This window comes from Bos mutus, chromosome 23 (genome assembly GCF_027580195.1).
Source record: "Bos mutus isolate GX-2022 chromosome 23, NWIPB_WYAK_1.1, whole genome shotgun sequence".
In the NCBI taxonomy this organism is placed as follows: Eukaryota; Metazoa; Chordata; class Mammalia; order Artiodactyla; family Bovidae; genus Bos; species Bos mutus.
This window is the reverse complement of record NC_091639.1, coordinates 32216544-32242725: the sequence shown is the minus strand read 5'-3', so window position 1 is coordinate 32242725 and position 26182 is coordinate 32216544. Positions and strand designations below refer to the sequence as shown.

Sequence of the window (26182 nt, the reverse complement as noted above, 5' to 3'; positions counted from 1 at the left end):
GTGGGTGTCTGATTTGTGTTGCTGCCCTGGACTCGTGGCTGGGGTCCAACCACCTTCTCTTGGTCTGGAGGACCTGCAAGATCAGCATCCCCACATGACCTGGGCAAGAGATTCCTGTGTGTAGTCTCGGCATCTCCATCAGGGAGAGGAGAAAATAGTGGCAGGGGCATGCTGTGTTCACCATGCCAACCTCCCCAGCACCCTCCCCTTGCACCCATGTCCCCTCACCACCACCCTGCCTCTGCAACCTGCCCTGAGGAGATTGTGGGACCTTTCAGACTGGGGAACAGGGACCCAGGCCCACACTCTGAATCACCAAGACCCACACAAATAGGACAGAAATTCAGGGGAGAAAGGCCAGGGAGAGCCACAGATTCCACGCTGGTCCAGGAAGTCTTCCTGGAGGAGGAAGATTCCAGGACAGCTGCTTTCAAACAGAGATTCTTAGCGGGCTGCTCTGGTGGAGGAAAAGTAAGAAAATAGGGCCACGGGAAGGGACCAGATACTGTCATTCTTACTTGTCATTGTTGATGCCATTTACCAAGTGGTGGTTAATGTGCCTGAAATTAAACTGAGTTCTATGCTCCTTAAAGTATTTATTCAGAGCTTGCTGTGAGGTCAGCCGTGGGTTTGCTGTGAGAGTTGTATGAGATAATATATGTCAGGTGCCCACTTGGCCCAGTGTCTGGCACAAGGTAAACACCCCATAAATGTCAACTGTAATTAATACTATGCTCATTAATAGGACCTACAAAGCAGGTGTGGTTTTCCTTGTTTTATAGGGAAGGACGCAGGCGCAGATAGGGTGTGGGGTTTGCCCAAGGATACCAACCTGGGAGAGATCTTGGAAATGTTCTCCTGAGCATCTCAGTGAACTGGGCCCCAGCCCATCCATCCCTTCCCCAGTAGTGCCCCCAACAGACCCTCCAGTTCAAAGCTGATCCATCCTCAGAGGGTGAATCATTCATTCATTCACCTTAGAGGTGAATTTGAGATCCAACTCAAATTCACCTTCTCTAGCAAAGTTCCCATGAGCATTCTGCTCCACACCCCCTCCAGAGGCCCACAATGGGCACAGCGTATACAACAGGAGCCAGAGGACCTGGACTCCAGTCCTGGTTCTGTCACTCACTCGCTGTGTGTCCCCAGGGGACCTGCCTCTCCTCTTTGAATCTGTTTCCTCATCAGTAAACTCAGGGAGCATGACCAGTGACCCCTAAGGCCCTGAAGCATCCTCCTACACACCTGCCACCCACTGCCCACCAGCAGGACCCAGAAAGCAAGAAAGCAAGTCAAAGAACTCCCAGAGGGGAGAGGAGACCTCAGAGGAGGCGGAGAAGGAGGAAGCAATGAGTACCCCAAGGACCTGCAGACTGTCACTAAGAAATGGCCAACAGCGAGGACAGCAGACAGTGGAAAGCCTGATAAAGACTTCCTGTGTGTCCTGACTGTCAGACCTGCAAACCTGGGAAATGTATACCCCAGGGGTATCCCAAAGTCCTGAGGCTGGAGCTGCTGCTGGGCCAAGGGTTTGGGGAAACCAACCAGCCAGCTGCTGGATGAGCAGAAATTGGCTGAGTTTCCAGCAGGGGCACAGTTTCCAGTGGTCCCCTGAGGCTGCAAAGGGCGTCTCACCCTTGATTCTTCCATCACACCATCCTGAGGACCTACTATGCACCGGTGACACAGTGAGGGGCAAAGCTGCCTCCTAGGCATCCACAACCCAGAGGACAAGACAGAGATGGGAGCACTCACTAGGTCTAGCACTGTTCTAGCACTTTCTATGAGTGACCACAGAGATAACTGGGTTCCGTTCCAGGCCACCACAATAAAGCAAATATCACAGTAAATCAAGTCACAAATTTGGGTTCCCAGTGCACAGGCTATATATTGTCACCCTGCTTATTTAACTTATATGCAGAGTGCATCATGAGAAATTCCAGGGCTGGATGAAGCCCAAGCTGGAATCAAGATTGCCGTGAGAAATATCAATAACCTCAGATACACAGATGACACCACCCTTGTGCCAGAAAGCGAAGAGGAACTGAAGAGCCTCTTGATGAAAGTGAAAGAGGAGAGTGAAAAAGCTGGCTTAAAACTCAACATTCAAAAAACTGAGATCATGGCATCCAGTCCCATCACTTCATGGCAAATAGATGGGGAAACAACAGAAACAGTGACAGACTTTCTTTTCTTGGGCTCCAAAATCACTGCAGCCATGAAATTAAAAGACACTTGCTCCTTGGAAGAAAAGCTATGACCAATCTAGACAGCATATTAAAAAGCAGACATTACTTTGCCAACAAAGGTCCATCTAGTCAAAGCTATGATTTTTCCAGTTGTCATGTACAGATGTGAGAGCTGGACCATAAAGAAAGCTGAGCCCTGAAGAACTGATGCTTTTGAACTGTGGTGCTGGAGAAGACTCTTCAGAGTCCTTTGGACTGCAAGGAGATCAAACCAGTCAACCCTAAAGGAAATAAGGCTTGAATATTCATTGGAAGGACTGATGCTGAAACTCCAATACTTTGGCCACCTGATGCGAAGAACTGACTCATTGGAAAAGACCCTGATGCTGCAAAAGACTGAAGGTAGGAGGAGAAGGGGATGACAGAGGATGAGATGGTTGGATGGCATCACCGACGCAATGGACTTGAGTTTGAGCAAGGTCCAGGAGTTGATGATGCACAGGGAAGCCTGGCGTGCTGCAGTCCAGGGGGTCGCAAAGAGTCGGCTATGACTGAGCGACTGAACTGAGTGCACAGAAAACTTACGTTTACATTGTAGTCTATTAAGTGTGCAATAGCACTATTTCTAAAAAAAAAAATAATAAATCTACATACCTTAATTTAAAAATACTTTTTTGCTAAAAAATGTTAGGCATCATGTGAGCCTTCAACAAGTCGTAATGTTTTTGCTAGTGGAAAGTTCAAAATACCAAAATATGACAGAGTCACCAAAGGAGTAAATGCTGTTGGAAAAATGGCCCTGGTAGACTTGCTTGACCAAAGCAAGGTTGCCACAAATTTTCAATTTGTAAAAAATGTAATATCTTCAAACTTCAGTGAAATGAGATGGACCTGTCATTGAGTCCTCAGAGGAGCCCTATTCCAATTGATAGACGAGAAGCGTGAGCCCATGGCCAGGATGTCCCTTGCCCCAGCTAACACAACCTGGACACAGTGGAGCTAAGGCAGGATGAAAAAAACCTTAGGATGCTATGGGAGCTTAAAGACAGGATATCTTGCTTCATTCAAACTTTTTACAGTTCAGCTGAGAAAACTGACATGGAAAGGAGAGTAATTAGTCAAGGACCCCAAAATAGGCCAAAATGACTGACGTGGTACCAGACTCTTTCCCCAGGGGTCATGGAGTTAAGCCAGGAACACCCCCTCACCTGCTCGGAGGCATGCCAGTGGCCTAACCATGCCAAGAAGAATGTTACGGATTGAATGTCATCCCCCCAAAAGATATATGGAAGTCCTAATCCCCAATACCTCAGTATGTGGCTTTATGTGGAAATAGGGTCATTGCAGAAACAATTAGATAAGATGGGGTCGTGCTGGAAAAGGATGGATCCCTAATTCAGTACAACTGGTGTCTTTATAAGAACAGGAGAGAGGCACAGTGAAGGCCATATGAAGTCAGATGCACAGGGTGAATGCCGTGTCAGTGGCTTCTGGAATCAAGGAGGCTTTCAAGATAAAAGACATCCGGTTGGGGTGTCAGGGACAGCCCCTACCTGGCAGTCTTGGACGGAAAAAGAGGGACTCAGACTTATCCTGAGATGATGCAGTGAGGACAGCCAGCCTGGTGGTGGCCCCCAGGGTGGGAGTGCTGGGTCTCCTTTCCCCGCAGGGAGATGGCCCTTGGACTGGTGGGTGGGGACCAGGCAGATAGAAAGGGGCCATTAGTACCAGCACCAGCCTGTGGGGGACAAGTGGGAAGGAGGCAGCTGTTAAAAATGTGCCACTGACTTAGGAATCCCAGGGGATTCTGGGAGAGTTCTGCGGGGGAGGGGTCCTCTACAAACCCCCCACCCCCAGAACCTTCAACTGTCAAGCGCCATGCAAGCTACCAGCATGCTGTACTCTCCAGGTAGGCTCTGATGGGGTTTGTCCCACTCGTGTACCTGGCAGACGAGGGCCTCCCCTGCCCCAGGAAGGGGCTGTGTGTCCTTGGGGGTGACTACTCCATCAGACTGGATGCTCCCGAGGCTCAGGAGTTGGGCCTCTTCCTCAGCCAGTCTGGGAAAGAACAGGCCACGGATGGTCAGACCCTCAGGAGAACAACTTCCTTGTCTCCGCCGAGTTGGGGAGAAGAGAGGGACCAGCCACACTACTGTCATAGCTGCCTGGGGAACGGGTTTGTGTGAGGAGAGCCCCCTTGGCTGTGGCCATTAGGGAAATAAAAGGCACCCTAGACCCAGTCTCCAGGCTTCTTGGGAAGTGTAGGCCAAGCCCAGTCTAGACAACATCTTCATTTACTTAATTTACTCTCTGCTCTGAGAATTAAGGTGGTGTCCCTAAATCTTCAGTCTTTCCCAACATCGGGGTCCCTTCCCGAAATTGAAGGCAAAGGGAGAAGGGGGTCGCAAAGGATAAGATGGTTAGACCGCATCGCTGACTCAATGGACATGAATCTGAGCAAACTCGGGGAGATAGTGAAGGTCAGAGGAGCCTGGACATGACCTAGCTCCTAAATCTACAAGTCCCCAGACTGATGGGAGAAACAAGACAAGCACCCAGGATAAAAATCATCCTATCTCTTCATGCCTTGCTTTCACATATTGCTCTGGCCATCTGCCTCGCCTTCCCCCAGCCAGCCTCGTCTGTCTGTCTGAGCTTGCCCATGCCTGGGCCTGAGACATTTGGGGGATAACTGTGGTGGAGTGTGGGTGTGTGTGTGTGTGTGTGCGCGCGCGCGTGTGTGTGTGTGTGCGTGTGTGTGAATCCTCCCTGCCAGCCCAGCTGCTGCGTCAGGAACGCAGACCAGGACAATGAGCCATGACCTCCCGGCTAGGTGATGAGCCGGAGGGAAAGCTCCAGGGAGATTAAGGAGATTCTTCACCTTGGTCTCTTCTCTGATGTTCTCCAGTTTTCTGGGACACCAGCACCTTCTGTGGTCCTCCCAGAACCCCCCCATCCCAAAAGCTCAGCACATCCACTTTGGGGCACCCACTTGCCACCACTTTGGGGGCAGCCGGGCAGAGGCCTCGGGGCAGCCCCGTTGGAGGAAGGGCGCAGAGGCTTCCCTCACTACGTGGGGCTTTAGGCCTCTCACTTAACCCAGCTTTCTCACCCTCCACCCTCCTGACGTTTGGGGACAGGATAATGTTTTGTCGTAAGACCTGTCCTGTGCACCGTGGCATGTGGCAGCATCCCTGGCCTTTACCCACTGGACGCCAGCAGCCCCTGCCCCTGCTCCCCAGTTAAGGCAGCCGAAGCATCTCCTGACCACGCCCCCGGGGAGAAGAGCTGAGTTACCTTCTCTGGGGGCCCTGGGTTCCACCCACCCAAGTCAGGGACAGCCTCTCCTGCCAGCGACAGCAACACGGTGAGGACCGGCCTGGCGGTGAAACGAGCTCGAATTCTGGGTTCGTCCTTCCTCTCAGGACCCTCTTCATCTCTGGGCAAAAGAAAAAACACATCCTCCTCCTACACATATACTCCACAGATACACACATGACTCTTTACACACAGAGACACACACACAACACAGACACACAGACACTGCATAGACACACACACACTCGACATAGACATACACACATACATTCTCCATGGAGACAGACAGACAGACACACACACATGTACTCCACAGATACACGCATGCTCCACGTACACAGACACACCGCATAAACACAAACGTACATTTTCCACACACACACACTACTCCACAGATGCGCACACACACACACACACCCCTTTCTTCGCTTTCCCCTAGTCAGAGGGAGGAGAGGGAGCTTCCCGATCATCCCTAAGAGAAGCCCAGAGGGCTTAGGTTGGAAGAGAAAGGGCTGGAGGGGAATGGGGTGAAGGGAATAAGTCCCAGATTCTCACCCCACCCACCTACTCTCTCCCCTGCCCCCCACTCTGGTTTTCCACAACCAGAAACCCCCCGAACCTTGGTGTCGGACACCAGGGCAATCCCAACTTTGCACAGGCCTGTCTGGGAGTGGCCTCACTGAGTGGGTGGCATTGAGCCAGGACTTTTCCCAGTGGACAGATGTGAGCATGGGGGCAGGAATGATTCCAAGCAGAGGCACCGAGGCAGCCTGTGCTCCAAGGTGCTGGGCTGGTCGGGGGCAGCCTGGGTGGGTTTGTCAGGCTAATAAGTGGAGAGAACAGGGGTCATTCCTGGACCCAGGGAAGTCCCAGGAGACACTGATGAGGGACTAAAGAATGGGTTTGCTTGCTTGGGGTGGTGAGTTAGGGGGCATCAGGTAAGTTCAGCCACAAATGGCCTGTGACCTCCGTAGCTGACGAGGATGGGGAGGTGGTGCTGGGTCCCCAGGCCTTCCGGCCGGGGATACATGCCTCCCTCCAGGGCAGTGTGGTGCGAAGGTCACGAGCCTAGCCTGGTCTCTGCGGTCAGACTGAATCCACCTCAACCCTGACTCTGTGACCTTGCACCAACCCCCAACCTTGGCGCTGCGGCTTCCTGTTCTGGTAACTGTGGGTAATGCACAGCCCTCTCTTGGGCCTGGTGTGTCCTGCAGAGCAGGCGCTCAGGCCCGTCAGCTCAGCTGCTCTAACTCTTCTTGACCAGCTCGAGGGAGGAAGCACAGCTGAGCCCCCGGCTCCTGCCTCTGAGGAGAACAGCAGCCCTTCCGGGGCCCAATCCGGTCTCCCCTCTAGACAGCTCAGGACCCCCACCCCTGTCTGCAGCTGCCCCCTTCTTTTCCTCACTCTGGGTTCCTCCCTCACCCCAGGCCCCACTGGGCTCTGTTTAACTTAGACCACATCCTTCCAGCCTCCCCGCTAAGTGCTTCCTTATTTCAGAAACAACTGAGAATATGGGGAGATGGGGGGACCGTCCCTGGGCGCCCAGGGGGCGGGGGGTAGGACTGCAGATTCAGAGTGGGTCTCGCGCTGTGGTCTCAGCTCCTCTTGCCCCTCCTCCGTGCTCTGCCCTGGGGTTCACTGTTGGTGGCAGAAGGGAGTCAGTCCACAGTTAGGGAAGCCTCAGGAAGCGGGTAAGAGCCTGCAGTCCCAGTGCAAGAGGACGGATCCTGGGTCCCCCCACTGCTGCTGACCCAGGGTCTGTCAGCCGGCCTGACTTTTCCTCTCAGAGACTCAGCCGTGGGGCCATTCCCTGACTGACTCTCGCCCCTGAGACGCTCCTTTCCTTCTGCCCTCCTCCCCTTGACTCTCCATTATTTCCCCTCTCCCCAAAAGGCAGTGTCTGTTTGCACGGTCTAGAGATCATTTAAAAAAAAAAAACAGCTCTACTGAACTGTGATTCACACACCGTATAATTCACCCATTTAAAGTGTAGGAGTTGGTGGCTTTCAGTACATTCACAGAGTTTTGCAACCATCGCCACAATCAATTTCAGAACCTTCTCATTCTCCCCCTAAAGAAATCCCATACCCTGTAGCCATCAATTTCCAACCCCGCAACCCCCTAAGCCCCAGGCAACCATGATTATATTTCCTGTCTCTATATGAATTGGCCCATTTGGAGCACTTTGCATAATTGGAATCATATCATATGTAGTCCTTTGTGACCGCTCTCTTCACTTAGCCAAGTGTTTTTAAGGTTCATCTCAGTGCTTCATTTCTTTTCATTGTCCATGTATTCCTCATTTTGCTTGTCCATTCATCAGCTGATGGACATTTGGGTTTTTCCCCTCACGTTTCGGCTATTGTGACTAATCCTGCTTCTATTAACATTTGTGTACAGGTTTTTGTATGGACAGATGTTTTTAAATTTTATTTACTTATTTATTTTTGGCTGCGCTGAGTGTTGCTGCACGCAGGCTTTCCCAGTTGTGATGAGTGGGGCAGGTCTCTAGTTTCAGCGCACAGGCTTCTCACCGCAGTGGATTCTCTCGTTGCGGAGCGCGGGCTCGCTAGCCGTGCAGCACAGGCTTAGTTGCCCCGACTCACGTGGAGTCTTCCAGAACCAGGGATTGAACTCGTGTCCTCTGCGTTGGCAGGTGATTCTCAACCACCGGACCACCAGGGAAGTCCTGGACGTGTTAACATACTTTCATCTCTCTTGGGTATATATACCTAGAGGCGAAATTTCTGGATCATGTGGTAATTCTGCGTTTAACTGAGGAGCTGCCAGACTATTTTCCAAAGTGGCTGCACCCTTTCACATCCCCCCCAGGAGAGTCTGAGAAGGCCAATTCCCCCACATCCTCACCAACATGTCTCGTTACCAATCTTTTGGAAGAGAGCTCTCCTAGCATCCTCACCAACACGTCTCGTTACCAATCTTTTGGATGAGAGCTGTCCTAGCAGGCTTCCCTGATAGCTGAGATGGTAAAGAATCCGCCTGCAATGTGGGAAACCCGGGTTCGATCCCAGGGTAGGAAAAATCCCCTGGAGAAGGGAATGGGAACCCACTCCAGTATTTTTGCCTATAGAATTCCATGGACAGAGGAGCCTGGCAGGTTATAGTCCATGGGGTTGCAAAGAGTCAGACATGACTGAGCGACTAACACTTAACTTTCAGTGGGTGTGAACTGACCTTGACTTGCATTTGTCTGGTGAATGATACCGAGCATTTTTCATGTGATTATTGGTCATTTGTATATCTTCTTCAGAGAGACTCCGATTCAGATCCTTTGTCCATTTTTTTTTCTCCCAAGGTTTATTGAGGGCATGAGGGTCTCCACCTGTGGGGAAGGCTTGCTGTCAGTCTGGAGGGCAGCGGCCTGGCAGGCAGCTGGAGAGAGGGGTCTCCAAAACCTGGGTTTACTTGAAAGTGTGGCCCTCGGCTCCACCATGCCCAAAACCTTTGGGTCTGAGCATGGCCGCGTAGCAGGGCCTGCCTTCATGCTCCACCTGATCCCCGCCCCGAGGTAGCATCTTCCCACATCTCTCACGCTTCAGGCAAGGCCAGTGCCAGTCCTTCCCCAGGGATGTCACCCGTTCAGCAAAGTACACCTCCTTGTTGCGCACAGGGCACCTGGGCACGGTGGCGCCGGATCCGCGGCAGGCAACTGGGCCGGAGCAGATGGGAGCACTGGACTCCTTTGTCCATTTTTAATCGGTTATTTGTCCTTTGATTGTTAAGCAGAGACCGTTTTTGACAGAGGGATTGCGGCCCGCATAAGCCAGAACCGACTCAAGGCCAAGGGCATGGGCCAGCACCACAACGCCCAGAACTACAACAACCAGAGCTTTGAGGAACTGCGAGCACTCTGCCTACGGAGGGGAGAGCTGTTCGAGGACCCCTTTTTCCCTGCAGAACCCACTTCACTAGGCTTCAAGGAACTGGCACCCAACTCCAAACACGTGCAGAACATCAGCTGGCAGCGGCCCAGTGTGGGCACCGGGAGGGGAGGCATGGACTCCTGGGGGATGGGACATGTAGTGATGCCGCAGCCACTTGCATGATTTCCAATCCCTCACCGCCCTCTCTTGGCTCTGCCCTGGATTCCACCTCCATTCGGGTTAAGGACAGTTCTGGAAGTGCTTAAGTAAAATCTCTCGGATGACCCTGGGAAGGTCACTCACTGACTTTTGCTGTCACAGCTTACACCTATGCCAGCTTCCCCCCTCCACCCCATCTCCCCCATCTACGTTTCCCCTAGAATCCAAGAGGCAGGCAGTATTCCCCGAGGAGGTAGGAGGGAGGTTAAGAGGGGATGGCTTGGGCTCTCTGAAACCTTTCTCCCTTCTCTGCAGCAAATCACAAGCAATCCTCAATTCATCGTGAATGGGGTCAGCCCGACCGACATCTGCCAGGGCGTGCTCGGTGAGTGGGGAGCGGGAAAGCCTGGGGTGTCTTCTGGGGCTGGGGAACTGGGACTCCAAGGCTCAGACAGCTCTTCTGTTTCCCTGCTTCTCCCCTAAGCCAGATGCCACCCCTACCTGCTGCCATCTGGGTCTGGGAATAAGCAGGGTGCTATATTAGTTATCGGGCTTTCCAGGTGGCTCAGCAGTAAAGAACCTGCCTGCAGAAGACCCAAGTTCAATCCCAGGTTGGGAAAAATCCCCTGGAGAAGGAAATGGCAACCCACTCCAGTTTTATTGCCTGGGAAATCCCATGGACAGAGGAGCCTGGTAGGCTACAGACCATGGGGTCACAGAGTCCAACATGACTTAGCGACTGAACAGCAACATATTAGTTATTAATTGCTCCAAGACTCAGTGACTTAAAGCAACAACAAACATCTATCATCTCACAGTTTCTCCGGGGCAGGAATTAGGAAGCAATAGAGCTGGGTGGGTCTGGCTCAGGGTCTCTCACGAGGTTTCACGGGAGCTGGAGGGTCCCCTTCCAAGATGGCACGCTCATGTGGCAGAAGGCCTTGGGTCCTTGCCATGTAGCTTCTCTGTAGGACACTCGAGCGTCCCCACATGGTAGCTGGCATCCCCCAGAGTGAGTGGCCTGAGACAGAACAAGGAGGAGGTTAGACTGACTTCACCAGCTGGTCTCAGGAGAAACAGGCGGTGACCTCCCCAGGTTCTGCTGTTAAAAGCAAACGAACCTGCAGGGACTTCCCTGGTGGTCCAGTGGTTAAGACTCTGTGATTCTCCTGTAGAGGGGCATGGGTTCGATCCCTGGTCCAGAAACTAAGATCTCACGTGCCACTCGGCCAGGAAAAAAAAAAAAAGCATGCATGCATGCAATCCAAATCCCATGGAAGGAAAGGGGAACCAGCCTTCTGCTCTTGCGGGGAGGGTTGTAGAAGGACTTGTGGACACATTTTAAAGTCCCTGCAGGTACTCCGACTTCCTCAGTCTAAGGTATTAGGTGAAGGAGAGCCGCTCTCACGTGGGCTCTCACCACCGGTTCCCATCCTCGGCTTGGACTCTGGGGCACACACAGGGGAATGCGCAGTCCTGCTGTCTTTCCAGGAGACTGCTGGCTGCTGGCCGCCATTGGCTCTCTCACCGCGTACCCCAAACTGCTGTCCCGTGTGGTGCCCAAGGGGCAGAGCTTCAAGAAGAACTATGCTGGCATCTTCCATTTTCAGGTGAAGGACGGTTTGAAAGCCAGAGTTGATTTGTGTTTGAGGCGTGTGCATGTGTGTGCGGAGGCTGTGTGAGAGACAATTAGTACATGCTTTGAAGCTTACCTTTCCCCTTTCCTTTTGGAAAAAAAAATGATATCTATTAGGGTAGATTTTTGCCTAATTATTAGAGAAATATCCTCTCACTAAAGAAATTGTGTAAGCTAAGCTTTTAAAGCCCCAAAAGAAAATAGTTGTATTGGTTTGTGATTCTCCTCCTCTATCTCTTTCTCCTGCTTCTCGCTGTGTCGTGTCTCTCCTTCTCTCAGTAGAAACACACATATATGTATCAATATACGCATGCATATGCGTGTGTTTGTCAACATCTATGACATGGGAGTTTCGCATAATTTTTGTAATCTGCTCTTTAAATTATGCAACATGTGGACAAATTCCTCGGGTCATAAAAATATTTCTGAAAGTCACGAGAGTTTTTCTGAATCACAAGACCTCAGAAATAAAAGACCAGCCAAGGTCCAAAGGCGGGTGGATCTAGGCCACGGCAGAACCTGACTAGAGGCTGGAGGGCCTGTCAGATCTTTCAAGCTTTTCTGGAGGTGGGTGGGCTCTCTGTCACTGGTGTGTCATTGAATTGGCCACCAGGGGGCACTTGGGTAGCAGTCCTCCTGCAAGGAGAGGGGAGTGTGTGTGTGTGTGTGTGTGTGTGCACGCGCGCTCACATTTGGAAGGGGGCCTGGGGCAGACAGACGCCCACACCCCGCTGACACCCACCTTGCTACCCCCAGATCTGGCAGTTTGGGGAGTGGATGGACGTTGTGGTGGATGACCGGCTGCCCACAAAGAATGGCAAGCTGGTGTTTGTGCACTCAGCGGAGCGCACTGAGTTCTGGAGCGCCCTGCTGGAGAAGGCATACGCCAAGTGAGTACCTAGCCAAGGGACTGGCCTGGCCTGGCCTCCAAGCCTGCCCTGACCGTTGGCAGTGACGGAAGCATCTGGAATCAGGGGAAGAGGCAGGGGGACCGTGGGGCATCCCTCACTTCCCTCCCCGCCCCGTCTGAGGTCCAAGCTTACAACCAGCCGCCTCCCAGACAGAGCCCAGACAGTGCCTTATCTGTGCCCGCAGGCTGAACGGATCGTATGAAGCTCTGTCGGGGGGCAATACGGTGGAGGGCTTTGAGGACTTCACAGGGGGCGTGACGCAGAGCTTCCAACTCCAGAATCCCCCTAGGAACCTGCAGAGAATTCTTAGGAAGGCCGTGGAGCGATCTTCCCTCATGGGCTGCTCCATTGAGGTAAACCACGCTTGGTCTCGCTTCGGGGCATTTGCACCTGGTGTTGCTTTCACCTAGAAAGTTCTTTCTCCAGATACCTGCATAACTAGCCCCTTCTCATTCACATTTCCACTCCAGTGCCCCTCCCTCAGGCTAGTCTTCCCTGCCTTAGCTGTTCCTACTCCTGTTTTCCTCTCCACTTTGTTTTGATTTTTTTTCCCCAACATTTATCACAGTCAGAAACTGTCATACTTGTTAATGTGTATATTCATGACCAAACTTCTCCAGACAGTTTCCATATTCCACGAAGGCATGTCCAACTCTTTGCGACCCCATGCACTGTAGCCCGCCAGGCTCCTCTGTCCATGGGATTTCCCAGACACGAACACTGGAGTGGATACTGGAGTGGGGGATCAAACCCAGGTCTTCTGCCCTGCCGGGAGATTCTTTCCCATCTGAGCCACCAGGGAATCCCTTCCATGAAGGCAGTGACCTTATTTGTCTCTTTGACTGCTGATCCTGGGACTTCAGGTGGTGCTTGGCATACAGTAGATTCCCAACACATATTTGTTCAAATAAATAAACCCAGAGTGCCACTGTGAGGCTTCCCTGATGGCTCAGCCGTAAAGAATTTGCCTGCAAGGCAAGAGACGCAAAAGACTCAGTTCAATCCCTGGGTGGGGAAGATCCCTGGAGGAGGAAATGACAACCCATTCCAGTATCCTTGCCGGGAAAACCCCATGGACAGAGGAGCCTGGCAGGCTACAGTCCAAAGTGTCACAAAGAGTCAGACATGACTGAGTGACTGAGCACAAGAGTGTCACTGTAAGACCCAGCAGTTGCATTCTTGGGCATTTATCCCAGAGAAATGAAAACTTAGGTCAGTCAGTTCAGTCGCTCAGTCGTGAGCGACCCCATGAATCGCAGCATGTCAGGCCTCCCAGTCCATCACCAACTCCCAGAGTTCACTCAGACTCACGTCCATCAAGTCAGTGATGCCATCCAACCATCTCATCCTCTGTCGTCCCCTTCTCCTCCTGCCCCCAATCCCTCCCAGCATCAGAGTCTTTTCCAATGAGTCAACTCTTCACATGAGGTGGCCAAAGTACTGGAGTTTCAGCTTTAGCATCATTCCTTCCAAAGAAATCCCAGGGCTGATCTCCTTCAGAATGGACTGGTGGGATCTCCTTGCAGTCCAAGGGACTCTCAAGAGTCTTCTCCAACATCACAGTTCCAAAGCATCAATTCTTCGGTGCTCAGCCTTCTTTACAGTCCAACTCTCACATCCATACATGACCACAGGAAAAATGAAAACTTAGATCCACACAAAAGCCTGTGCCCAAATGTTTAAAGCAGGTCTATTTGTAATAACCAGAACCTGGAAACGACTTAGATGTCTTTCAACGGGTGAACAGTTGAACAGACTGCAATGAACGCATTTAGGGCATGCTGCTGCTAAGTCACTTCAGTTGTGTCCGACTCTGTGCGACCCCATAGACAGCAGCCCACCAGGCTCCCCCATCCCTGGGATTCTCCAGGCAAGAGCACTGGAGTGGGTTGCCATTTCCTTCTCCAATGCATGAAAGTGAAAGTGAAGTCTCTCAGTCGTGTCCGACTCTTAGCGACCCCATGGACTGCAGCCTACCAGGCTCCTCCATCCATGGGATTTTCCAGGTAAGAGTACTGGAGTGGGGTGCCATTGCCTTCTCCATGCTACTCAGCAATAAAAAGACATGAACTGTTGACACACACAATAACTTGGATGAGTCTCAAGGAAATTCTGCTGAATGAAAAAAGCCAATCCCCAAAGGTTCCATACTGTACGATTGCTTATATGACAGTGTTGAAATGACAAAATTATTTTTTTAATCTATTTTTTTTGGCTGTGCTGGGTCTCCATTGCTGTGCAAGTTACTCTCTAGTTGCAGCAAGCAGGGGCTACTCACTAGTCCTCACTGCGGCTTTTCCTTGTTGTAGACAGGGCTCCCAGGCTTCAGTAGCTGCAGCTCTAGAGCACAGGCTTCAGAGTTGTGGCTGCGGGTTTAGTTCCCCCAAGGCATTTGGGATCTTCCCAGAACGGGGATGGGACCCTGTCTCCTGCATTGGCAGATGGATTCTTTACCACGGAGCCACTTAGGGAAGGTCTTGAAATGACCAAATTCTTGAAAAATGGAGAACAGATTAGGAGTTGTCAGAGTTTAGGGAAAACAGTCATAAGAGGTGATTGTTGGCTATAACAGGGCAACAATGGGATGTTAGCAGTGATGGAAATGTTCCATATTGTGATGATGGTGGTAGATACAGAACACTATACATATAATAACAATGCATAAAGCATACACAAGTGAATACTAGTAAAAGTGGAGGCAGCTGCATTAGATCAACAGACTGTGTCAACATATTCATTTTGGTTTTTATACTGTGCTATAGGGACTTCCACGCTTCCACTGCAGGGGACACAGGTTCAATCCCTGCTGGGGAACTAAGATCCTGTATGCTGTATGGCATAGCTAAAAAAATAAAACAGAACAAAAAACCTTGATATCATGCTATAGCTTTTTTTTTTTTTTTAGCAGTTTTTAAAAACTAATTACTTATTTTTATTTGGACAGCACTGGGTCTTCATTGTGGTGTGGGGGCTTAGTTGCCCCACAGTATGTGGGGTCTCAGTTCCACAACCAGGGTTTGAACCCTGGTCCCGGGCAGTGGAAGGTGGGTTTTTAACCACCAGACCACCAGGGAAGTCCCTGAGCTATAGTTTTGGAAGATGTTACTGATGTAGATCCTGTACACAGGATCTCTCTGTATCATTTCTTAAAATCGCTTGTGAGTCTGCAAGCATTTGAAAAGGCAAAGTTGAATTAAAAAAAAAAAAAAGTGAACCCAGATCTAAATAAGAAGAAAGTCCTAAAAAGAGGGGATAATATATACACGTCTAACCGATTCACTTCACCGTACCTCTGAAACAAACACGACATTTATTGTAAAGCAAATCTTCTCCAATAAAAATAAGTTTTAAAACCGGGAGTTCAGAGAGTTGTCACCTGTCTTCAGGTACCCCCGTCTTCCTGACCAGCTCCTGAGTTCCTTTCAAACCCTCTGTGTTCTGCAGGTCACCCACGAACATGAGCTGGAGTCCTTGACGCAGGGTATGCTGGTGAGAGGACATGCTTACTCAGTGACCGGCCTCCAGGACGTGAGTCTGACCCCTGCAACCCCACCCAGAGGGGCGCGAGGAGAACTTCTTTGACCCTAAGCTCCTGACCTCTGCCCACAACCCACCCAGGTCTCCTACCAAGGCAGGACAGAAACACTGATCCGAGTCCGGAATCCCTGGGGCCGGATTGAGTGGAATGGAGCCTGGAGTGACAAGTAGGTGGCTCGCCAGCACTCTGGGGGTAGGGGCAGAGCACACCGCAGACCCCACCCCCACGGAGCAAAGCCAAGCCACTGAGAGATTCTCCATCTAACCAGGACTCTCAAGTGGCTCAGGGGTGAGGGGAGCCCCGGGGGAGGAACAAGCTCTGCTCCCCCACCTGTCTCTGCTCCAGCGCCAAGGAGTGGGAGGAGGTGGCCCCAGATGTCCAGAGGCAGCTGCTGCACAGGAAGGAGGACGGGGAGTTCTGGTCAGTCCCATGCCCGCCCCCTTCATCCTCCTGCCGCCCATCGCACCCGAGCTTTGGACGGGGAGGTTCTGGGGGGGTCTGTGGGTGTGGGTGTGGGTGTGCCACTGATGGCTCTGCGCACCCCCTACCACAGGATGTCCTACCAAGATTTCCTTGGCAACTTCACCCTCCTGGAAATCTGCAACGTGATACCCGACACGCTCTCTGGGGACTACAAGAGCTGTTGGCATACCACCTTCTACGAGGGCAGCTGGCGGAGGGGCAGCACCGCAGGGGGCTGCCGGAGCTACCTGGGTGGGCTGGGTGGGGTGGGGGGGTGGAACTCGGGGCAGGGAGTGGGTGATGGGCCACTGACTCACTGCACAACCAGGCTCAGGGGCCCAGGGGCAAGGGCCATCAGATGCCACTGGGCCCTGCGAGGAGGCGGGCGTGTGGCCTGGAAGCCCATCCACCCTGGGAAGGGCAGGGCCATCCTGACCTGCTTCCTCCACAGACACATTCTGGACCAACCCCCAGTTTAAGATCTGTCTCCCCGAGAAGGATGACGACATAGAGGACAATGAAGCCGTCTGCACCTGCCTGGTGGCCCTGATGCAGAAGAACTGGAGGCGGACGAGGCCCCACGGAGCCCAGCTGGAGACCATTGGCTTCGTCATCTATTCGGTGGGTGCCCAGCTGGTCCCCTGGCCACTCTTGCTCCCGCAGTGGCCTCACCCCCTGGACCACTGCCCACCCCACAGCCCCAGGACTAGGACACCCTCCCTTCAACCACCTCCACACCCCTAGCTCGCTCTTTCTTCTCCGCTCCCCACAATGTTGTGTTAGTTTCAGGTGTACAAAAAAGTGGATCAGTGGTATTTAGACACATACCTACTCTCTTCCCACATAGGTCATTACATAGTACTGAGTAGAGTTCCCTGTGCTGAACAGGAGATCCTTATTGGTGGTGGTGTTTAGTTGCTAAGTCGTGTCTGACTCTTCAGTGACCCCGTGGACCGTCCATGTGATTTCCCAGGCAAGAGTACCGGCATGGGTTGCCATTTCCTTCTCCAGGGAATCTTCCCTGACCCAGGAATCCAACCGGTTACTCCTGCCTCCTTTCTGGCATTACCGGCAGGTTCTTTACTGATAAGGCCCTGGGGAAGCCAGGTCCTTATTAGTTACCTATTGTATTTACAGTACTGTGTGTATATCGATCCCAATCTCCCAGTTTATCCCTACCCGCCCAACCCCCTGCCCTGGCTTTTTCTTGAGTGGTGTGTTGAGCTTTTAAGGCAGGGCTGACAATTTTCTTTCCAAATTTTTTAAATTGAAAACTCTTAAGGAGGGACTTCCCTAGTGGTCTAGCGCAGGGGGCATCTGCTCTATTCCCAGTTGGGAACAAAGATCCCGCATGCCACAAGGTGTAAACAAAAAGGAAAAAAAAAGAAAAGGAAAAAAAAAAAAATTTAAGGAGCACTTCCTCTGTGCCAGGCATTGTTCCAAGGGCCTTTCAAATAGTAACGCCTTTAATAAAAAGGAAGGAGACGGGGAGCCAGAGGCAAGGTCATGTCCAAACTCGTACCGGTTTCGACACACTCAGAAATTTCCCCACAGCTCCCAAGCCTCCACAGAGTCACCCCACCAAGAACATGAAGTCTGGCCAGGAAAAACCCCTGACAAGTGTTTCCCAAGCTGTGCCTTGCAAAATCCTAGAAACGCCCATTTGTCCTTTCACTTACATAGTCAACAATATCCATGGAGCACCTTCTGTATGCTCAGGCATGAACAAAAGCAGACTTGAGCCCTGCCCTCCTCCTAGGCTGTGTGTCCCTCAGGTTAACAGACACACCCCAAGCCATTTCTAAGGTTAAATGCGACCCCTCCCGGAAAGGCTGCCTTCTCTACACCCACCCAGAGCTCCCCTGGGCCATTAGTATATTAAAGGTTCTGCAGGAACCTATATTTCTGCAGGAGAGCAATGTATTTATCTTGGTTTAAGTCACCTTTTTATAAAGCATCTTTTATAGAGCAACTTTTTAATGAGCACCTTCGTTCTCATTCCTGGGTTTCTATGAACTTCCTGGGGAAAATGAGCACTCCATGGAAAATGCTCTCCCCGTGTTTTTCCCCAGTTCTCCAACTGCTTAGCAGCGTTGAGACTGGGTGAGTTAGTTCACCACCTCTGGGGGATTTCCTTTCCATCCTTAACCTGAAGTGATAAAATATCCTCTTCGCAAAACTTGGTATAAACCATACTTGGCTGTCCAAAGCAAAAGGAAAGGTTATTAAAGCTGGAACTTAACAGCTCTTAGATCCCTTGCGCCTCCCCACACTGGTGTCCCAGGGCCCTTATTAGCAGCCCCTCCCCTGCTCAACACACACAGCCTGACTTCCATGGACCTGAGCCCCTTAGCCATCCTGGGGATCTGACCTTCCTCGTTCTTCCCTTCCCAGATCCCAAAGGAGGTACCGAAGATGAGGGGCTTGACGTCCGGCAGACACCCACCCCATTCCCGGCTGCGTGTAGATGGGCCAGGGGTGGAATTCGGTGAAGGGTCTGGGGGCCACTGGGTCAGGGTTCCAGCCCCCTTGGGCCCTGGGTGGGAGTCAGGGAAGGAAACCACTTCCTTCCCTGGAGGGAAGCTACCTGCCAGCCACAGCATCCCCCTAACCTTGCCCAGCTGGGCCTCACTGTGGGGGTCCCTCTCTCCCTGCCCTCTCCCCGAGGACCCTGGACCCACCTGCAGGGCACATACAGTTTCAGAACCTCCAGGATGTCCACTTGAAAAAGGACTTCTTCGTCAAGTACCAAGACCTGGGTTTCTCGGAGATTTTCACCAACTCGCGGGAGGTGAGCAGCCAGTTCCAGCTGCCCCCAGGGGAATACATCATCATCCCCTCCACCTTCGAGCCGCACAAGGACGCCGACTTCCTGCTGCGGGTCTTCACAGAGAAGCACAGCGAGTCCTGGTGAGGGGCCCCACCTCACTACTCCAAGGCCACCTGCCCCCCACCCCGAGCTGTAGGATGTCATGCTCAGGGATCAGTCATCCGGTAGCCTCCCCCCCCCCACCGACACTCTGTCCCTAATTTACAGTCAAGGAAACTGAGGCACGAGGCAGGGAAGTCCAAGGTAGTAGCAGAGACAGAATTGGAACCCCAATCCCATGGCACCCATTCCCTATTGCTTCAGATACACATGACCTCTCCACCCTTCCCCCTGGAGTCCCTGTTTCCCTGAACCCCTGCTAACTCCACGCCTTCGTCCACTTCTGCCCAGGGAACTGGATGAAGCCAACTACGCTGAGCTTCTCCAAGAGGTGAGGGGAGGCCATGGGGTTGGGGGTTCGGGGCAGTATGTGTGGGTTGGGGTGTGAAGGAACGCTCTGGACCGTGTCCCTCTCCCACCCCTTTCCCTCCAGGAGAGCATCTCTGAGACCGACATAGACCAGGACTTCGTACGTTTGTTTCACATAGTGGCCGGAGGAGAGGTGAGAGGCAGAGGTCTGGGGTGCTGAAAGGAGGTGACTGGGGGCTGAAGGGGCCAGACGGAGAGTTTACGGTCCCCCTTCCTAGGGCAAGGAGATAGGCATGTATGAGCTACAGAAGCTGCTCAACAAGGTGGTCTCCAGATGTGAGTCTTCCGCCCGCTACAATCCTTCCCTTAATCACCCTTAATCACCCCTGCCCTCCTCCCCATCCCAGCAACACTCAGCCACCCCTCCCCTTCTTTCTGCCCCTCCCTCCCTCACAGTCAAAAACTTCAAAACCAAGGGCTTCAGCCTGGACGTGTGCCGCTGCATGGTCAACCTCTTGGATGTATCTTCCCGTCCAGTGGGCCGTCCTGCCCAGTGCTATCCTGCCCCAGCCCCTACCCCTGAGCCTGGCCCCAAGGTGGCCACCTCTCTGACCAGCCATGCCCTCCTTCTGGATGGGGATTAGGCTCTGGGGTGACAAAAGACACCAGTTCTTCTGGCCGTCACCACAGTTACCTACAGGGCCCTTTGACCTTGGTCCCCACCTTAGTGAGCCGCTCTGCTTCCTAGCCCCCGGAATGTCCTCCCCACCCTCTCCTCTGATATCCTTGACTGCCTCTCCTCTCAGAAAGATGGCTCTGGCAAACTGGGGCTTCGGGAGTTTCAGGTCCTGTGGAGAAAAATCAAGAAATGGACGGTAAAGGGCATTGAGGGGGCAGTTTATGGGGTGAGAGAGGTCCTTGTGAGGAATGAGGACTAGGAGGTCTAACAAAGATGACACTGTAACAGGAGCCCCTGACTAGACATGCGCGTGTACACACACACACACACACACACAAACACACTCTGGGACGGAGTTGTTGACATGCTGCCACATGAAATAGTCAAAATGTTCCTGGAACTTTCCTGACAGTCTCAGTGGTTGGGACTTCTTCCAATGTGGGGGGTGTGGATTGGATCCCTGGTCAAGAAACTAAGATCCCTACCCTGCAATGTGGCTAAAAAAAAATGAAAATAAAAATAAAATTCAATAACCAGCAGAGTCTAGGTATCAACTAACATAAAGGATACAGGCAGAGAGCCCTGAGCAAGGTGCCAGGAGCCAGCTCTGCAGTCACCAGGCGATAGGAATATGGGAGCTCAGGTGTAGGCCGGCGGGGGACGGGGCACGGGGGCTCCTGGGGGTTTGGGTGGTGGTTGTGAAGCATTTCACCCCTTGTGAAGCATTGTGCCCTGCACATGGCCCTACCACAACTGCCTGTCCCTTCAGGACATCTTCCGAGAGTGTGACCAGGACCAGTCAGGCACCTTGAATTCCTATGAGATGCGCTTGGCAGTTGAGAAAGCAGGTGGGCTAGGGGCGGGACAGGGTTTGGGGGCTGGGATGGGGGAGGCAGCGGCCAAAGGGCTGGACTCTCTCCTTCCACACCCCTCCCTCTCCCAGGCATCAAGCTGAACAACAAGGTCACGCAGGTGCTGGTGGCCAGGTACGCGAATGACAGCTTGATCATGGAGTTTGACAGCTTCATCAGCTGTTTCCTGAGGCTGAAGGCCATGTTCAGTGAGTCAGCCGGGCACCTGCCCACACCCCACCCCGGGCCATTGGCCCACCGGCCTTCTCCTGCATACCTGCGCGAGAAGCACTGCTCCAGAACCCTCCCCTCCACAGGGCGCAGACAATCTGGGTTCAAATTTCAGCCCCACCATTGCGGGCTCTGTTGCCTTGACCAAGTCACTGTATCTCTCTGTGCCTGTAAGTGTAGATAATAGTGCTGCCTACATAGGACCATGGTAGAGGTTAAATGAGGTAGTATCTAGAGAGCACTCAGAACTGGCCGTGGTTCAGAGCAAGGCTTTAGGAAGGAGTCCTTATCATTAACTCCCTACTGGACTGGGGATGTAGCTGGAGAGAGGGATACCCTTTCTGACCTCTGCCCTAGTTGAAAATGGGTGACCACTGACTTACCTCCCAACCATCCTCCCTTTGCCTCCTCCCTGAAACAGCGTACTTTCTAACCATGGACCCTGAGAACACTGGCCAGATTTCCCTGGACCTGAACCAGGTACGTGGAAGGGATCTCAGGCACCCCCACCCATGGCTCCGCTAACCCTTCCCTCTCCATGGACATCATGCCCCATCCCCACCTCTCCCATCTTCTGATGTTCTTCTCACCTCACAGTGGCTGCAGATAACCATGTGGGGTTAGAGGAACTGCAGGATCCCGACTTCCTTCCACCACCAGCACCACCACCAGCCCCCACAGGGCTACTCCCTGTGGCACTCAGCTCTGCAGCCTCTGCTGATGGAATGGACCCTGGATGCCAGGCTCACTCCATCAGCGGGCCTCCGGGCCCACCCTCCCGGGCCCACCTTCCCCACTCAAAATGTTTTTCTTTTACCCCAACCAGGCTTCCAGTGGCTGGATTTACTCCACAGTTTCCTCCCTCTCCAAGTATATTTCACTACAGGTGAAGTTACACTTTCCCCAGTGTCCCCAGCTGGGGAGGTGGTCCACGCTTTCCACTCTGCTCAGGCTCCCCTGTTTCACGGCCCCTCCCTCCTCCCCCTCACTGGGTGTGGGGGGCATTAATATAATGACCAACACATGCCACTGGCTTCTGTGTCTCTGTGTTTCTACGTCAGGAAGAGGCTGGCGGGGGCGTAAGTCGTATCCTCAGCACCAAAAAGGAGGAACCCAGAGCTCTCCGTTGGGGTGGTACCACACCCCTGTCCTTGGGAGTGTTTCAGTTCAGTTCAGTTCAGTCGCTCAGTCTCAGTCGTGTCCGACTCTTTGCGACCCCGTGAATCGCAGCATGTCAGGCCTCCCGGTCCATCACCAACTCCCGGAGTTCACCCAGACTCACGTCCATCGAGTCAGTGATGCCATCCAGCCATCTCATCCTCTGTCGTCCGCTTCTCCTGCCCCCAATCCCTCCCAGCATCAGAGTCTTTTCCAATGAGTCAACTCTTCGCATGAGGTGGCCAAAGTACTGGAGTTTCAGCTTTAGCATCATTTTGGAAATGCAATATTGTCACAGAGCTAGAGGGCACTGTTGGCATTTATGGGCAGTGCTGGGGATGCTAAAGGCAAGGAATGCCCCATCACAGCGTGGTACCTGGAGCAACATCCTAGGGGAGAGCTGAGCCGCCGGACGCTGAGCCTCCCCTCCCATCTCCTCCCTCAGACTGGAATCTCCATAAGTGGCACTGCTGCTGTCTCAGAGTTCAAAAGCCCTACCGGAGTCAGCCAGTCATAGAGGGAGTCAGCCAGTCATAGAAACGCACCGAGCCTCCGGGACGTGTGGCTGGGGAGGAGTGGGGGACTGTGGCCACAGATCAGTTCATTCCTGCCTTAAAAGGTATTCAAATTCAAATCATTCTTATTGTTGAAAAACTGCTGCCTGGCTGTTGTCCTCACCCGGAAGGAGGGCGGGATCCTTAGTCCACCAGTCCTTGACCTTGGAGTCTCTGCCTCAGAGGCCTCCAGCTTCCAGCCCCTAGACCCCAGCCTCCTGCTGCAGTGGGAAGACTGAGACCAGCAGCAGTACCCCCAGCTGCACTTCTCTCAACCTTCCAGATCTCCCTGTGGCTCTCTCCCCCACCCCTGCCCTGGGTAACTGTGCTTGGGAGCTTTGCAACCTCTTGCATAGACACAGCCTCTAAATTCCTTTAGAATAAAGTCTAACGAATCTAAACCCCCAATGAATTGTAATCCTTCCCCGCTCTGTGTACTTTGAGCTTCCCAGGGTAGCTGGCTTCGTTTCCTCCTGCACTAAGAACTCAGAGGCTTCCTTCTATTTGCATTAAACCCACCCATTCCTCTTAGGCTTGGGGGTGGGGGGTGGGGGTGGGATTCCAGTCTTCCTGGATCTGGTGACCAATTCCCAGCACCAGCCCTGCCCCTTGTCACCTTTGTGACAACCACCCATTGCTCCATTGCCTCCCCCATCGCCTCGGAGCCATCATTTCCGGCCCTGCCACCCTCCTCTCCCATCCTCTGTGGTCTTGTCTGAGAAAGAGGTCACAGTTTGTTAACAAGGGTCTTAAAGACTGATTCCTCCACCCTGTCTTCCACCACCACCTTTTCTTTTCAGAGCAGCTAAGGAGCGAAGGTCCCTAGGTGGGAGCAGGAATCTTTTCGGAGAGGCTGGAAAACTTGAGTTTTTGAGAGGACCGGGCAGTTCCAGTTGGTTCTGGGGAGCCCAGCTAGACGCTGACCCCACCCCTTCCTTGTCCCTTGCCCCAGCTGGAGATGTCACCATCTTTTATCTGGGTGGCCTTGGCAAGTTATTTTATTTCTCTAGCTGTCTCCTTTTTCTCATCTGTCAATTGGGGGTGACAGGGAGTTCCCTGGTGTCCTAGAGGTTCGGATCCCAGGCTTTCACCGCCGTGGCTGGGGTTCAATCCCAGCTCTGGGGACCAAGATCCTGCAAGCCATGCGGCATAACGCGCCCCCAAAATGGGGGTGACAGTGCCTGTCTCAGGGGTGCTGTATGGATGACTAAGATTAAGAGGGTGAAGCACTGTGCTTCCCACAGATGGTAAAGCTCTCATTGTCACCTGAAAACTGGGTTCCCCTCTTAGTGGATGCTAAGCCAAAAGACACAACCAACTCAAAGAGCAGAAGGAAGGATTTATTACTTGCAGCAAATAAGGAGAACACCGGAGATCTTTCCCAAAGCTGTGTCTCCCCAAACGGCAAAATCGGGCAAGTTTTTTTGTTTGTTTTGTTTTGTGTTTAAGTTAAAAAAGAGTAATTTTTAAATTTTTTATTGGAAGTTTTAAACTGAGGGTATATGCATATGCATGAAGGGGCTTGAGAGGAGGAGAATTCTGCCTGGATTACGGCAAAGGTTAACAGAGGACAGGCTTCAGTTGATCGAAGTCACCAGGGGTCAGAAAAGGTCAACCTTGTCATCCCATATGTTTCTGTTGAGCTGGTGGTTGAGCACTTCTGGCTAATCTTTACCAGTGAAACAGAACTGGAAGTCATAATTTATAACTGATTTGCCATTCTTACTTCTCTTGCCTCATGAATCATTTGTTCTTCCGTTCCCTTAAGACCATCATTACTGAGACCTACTCAAGTGCAAGCATTGTGGTGGGCCTGGGTCACAAAACAGGTTTAGGCTCAAAATGCTTTCTCTTTTGTTAAAAAACAGTATCTGGTTATTTTCCTCCAGGGACCCCCTACCCTCTCTGCTTCCGTTGTCACCATGCTGAGCAGAGCCCTATATATAGTCTGTGCTCTGAACAACCCAAGGGGGCGCCATTCACCCCGATTAGGATGTGAGAGGCACCCTCAGTTTGACCACATGACTGTGCTGTACTGGAGAAGTGAGATGAACCAGCATACACTGAATAAATAATATCTAATTCACACATGCATTCAACACGTTTGCAAACATGCCTTCATCACATTCCTCCACACCCAAACTCTAAAACAGAAGTTGTCCCCCCACCCCCCCCCCCAGCTACGGCCAGGCCTGGCTACTCCCTCCTCTTGGTAGTCAAATTTGCTCTCTGCATGCACACCCTGACCACTCTTTCTGACTCAATCCATTCAAATACCCACTCTGACAATGCCTGGGAGGCCATTCCCATGACATCTCTGCCATCTCCAGAGATGGTCTGTAATCACACTTTCTGCTCTTCTCCTCTGGTCCTCAGCATGGGGAACTTCCTCTGCTCACAGCAGTGTTTTGCTGGGGAAGGGCATGAGACCATGCTGCCAGCGCCCGGCTCAGCATGTGCTGGGTGCCTGTGACTGAGGTCACGTGGTAGAGCTTGCCTCAGGATGACTCACTGCCGCTCTCCACAGCTGCTGCCCCCGTTCCCTTCAGACCCCCTCTTCAGCCTCCATCTGTATGGCAAAGACGAGGTCACCTGGGGGAACATAGGTCCCCAAATAGTTCTGGAGTTTTTTCCTCTGCTCTCTGAGAAAGTGGGGTCAAAATAGACCAGAAATCCTGCCATTTGCAATAAAAGGAATGGACCTTGGCACTGTGCTAAATGAGATAACTCAGAGAAAGACAAACACAGGATGATCTCATGTGTGGAATCTAAAAAAATGTTTTAAATAACTTAAAAACAACTCAGAGGACAGATTGGTGGTTGCCAGAGGTGGGGATGAGGACTGAGTGGAAGATGTTAAAGTGGTCAAAAGGAAGAAACTTCAGTGACAAACATGTGCTGGAAGGAATTCCCTGGTGGTCTAGCGGTTAGAATTTCAGTCTTCCACTGCCCAGGGCCAGGGTTCAATCCTTACTCAAAGCACTAAGATCCCACAAGCTGCACGGGTTGGCCAAAGAAATAAAAAGAACAGAAAGTCATGGGGATGTAACATATGGCACAGTGACTATGGTTAATAATACTGTGTTGTTTATTTGAATACAGCCAAGACTATAGCTCTTAAAAGTTCTCATCACAAGAAAAGTGAGAAAGGAGAAAAGAATGTCTAAATCTAGGAATAGGGTGGAGGGTGTGACAAGAAATATACAGGATGAGCCCAGAGCATCCTGAGTGCCAAAAAGTACGGAAATGTTAAAAAAAAAAAAAAAAAAAGTAACAAAAACAAAAAACACAATGATGGGAATATGTGAAAGGTGATGTGTAATTCCCCACATCTGAAGTGTGGGCAGCTCATAGTGACTTCCTTCCAAAGAGGG

General features: G+C 52.0%; 1 protein-coding gene and 1 pseudogene across 1 annotated transcript; one reads left to right on the top strand and one right to left on the bottom strand.

The window, feature by feature from the left end:
- Positions 1 to 8929: 8929 nt before the first annotated feature.
- LOC102270032 (cysteine-rich protein 1 pseudogene) lies at positions 8930 to 9318 on the bottom strand (annotated as a pseudogene).
- A 1539-nt stretch (positions 9319 to 10857) lies between these two features.
- On the top strand, positions 10858 to 22031 carry CAPN11 (calpain 11). The gene is made up of 19 exons (XM_014479544.2): positions 10858 to 11160; positions 11943 to 12076; positions 12282 to 12450; positions 15542 to 15625; positions 15716 to 15801; positions 15981 to 16055; positions 16189 to 16349; positions 16549 to 16718; positions 18492 to 18503; positions 18796 to 19007; positions 19318 to 19357; positions 19460 to 19528; positions 19614 to 19671; positions 19792 to 19856; positions 20142 to 20210; positions 20784 to 20862; positions 20958 to 21074; positions 21518 to 21576; positions 21694 to 22031. The coding sequence occupies exons 1-19, from the start codon at positions 11017 to 11019 to the stop codon at positions 21718 to 21720; spliced, it is 1830 nt and encodes a 609-aa protein (XP_014335030.2). The 5' UTR covers positions 10858 to 11016; the 3' UTR covers positions 21721 to 22031.
- Positions 22032 to 26182: the final 4151 nt, after the last annotated feature.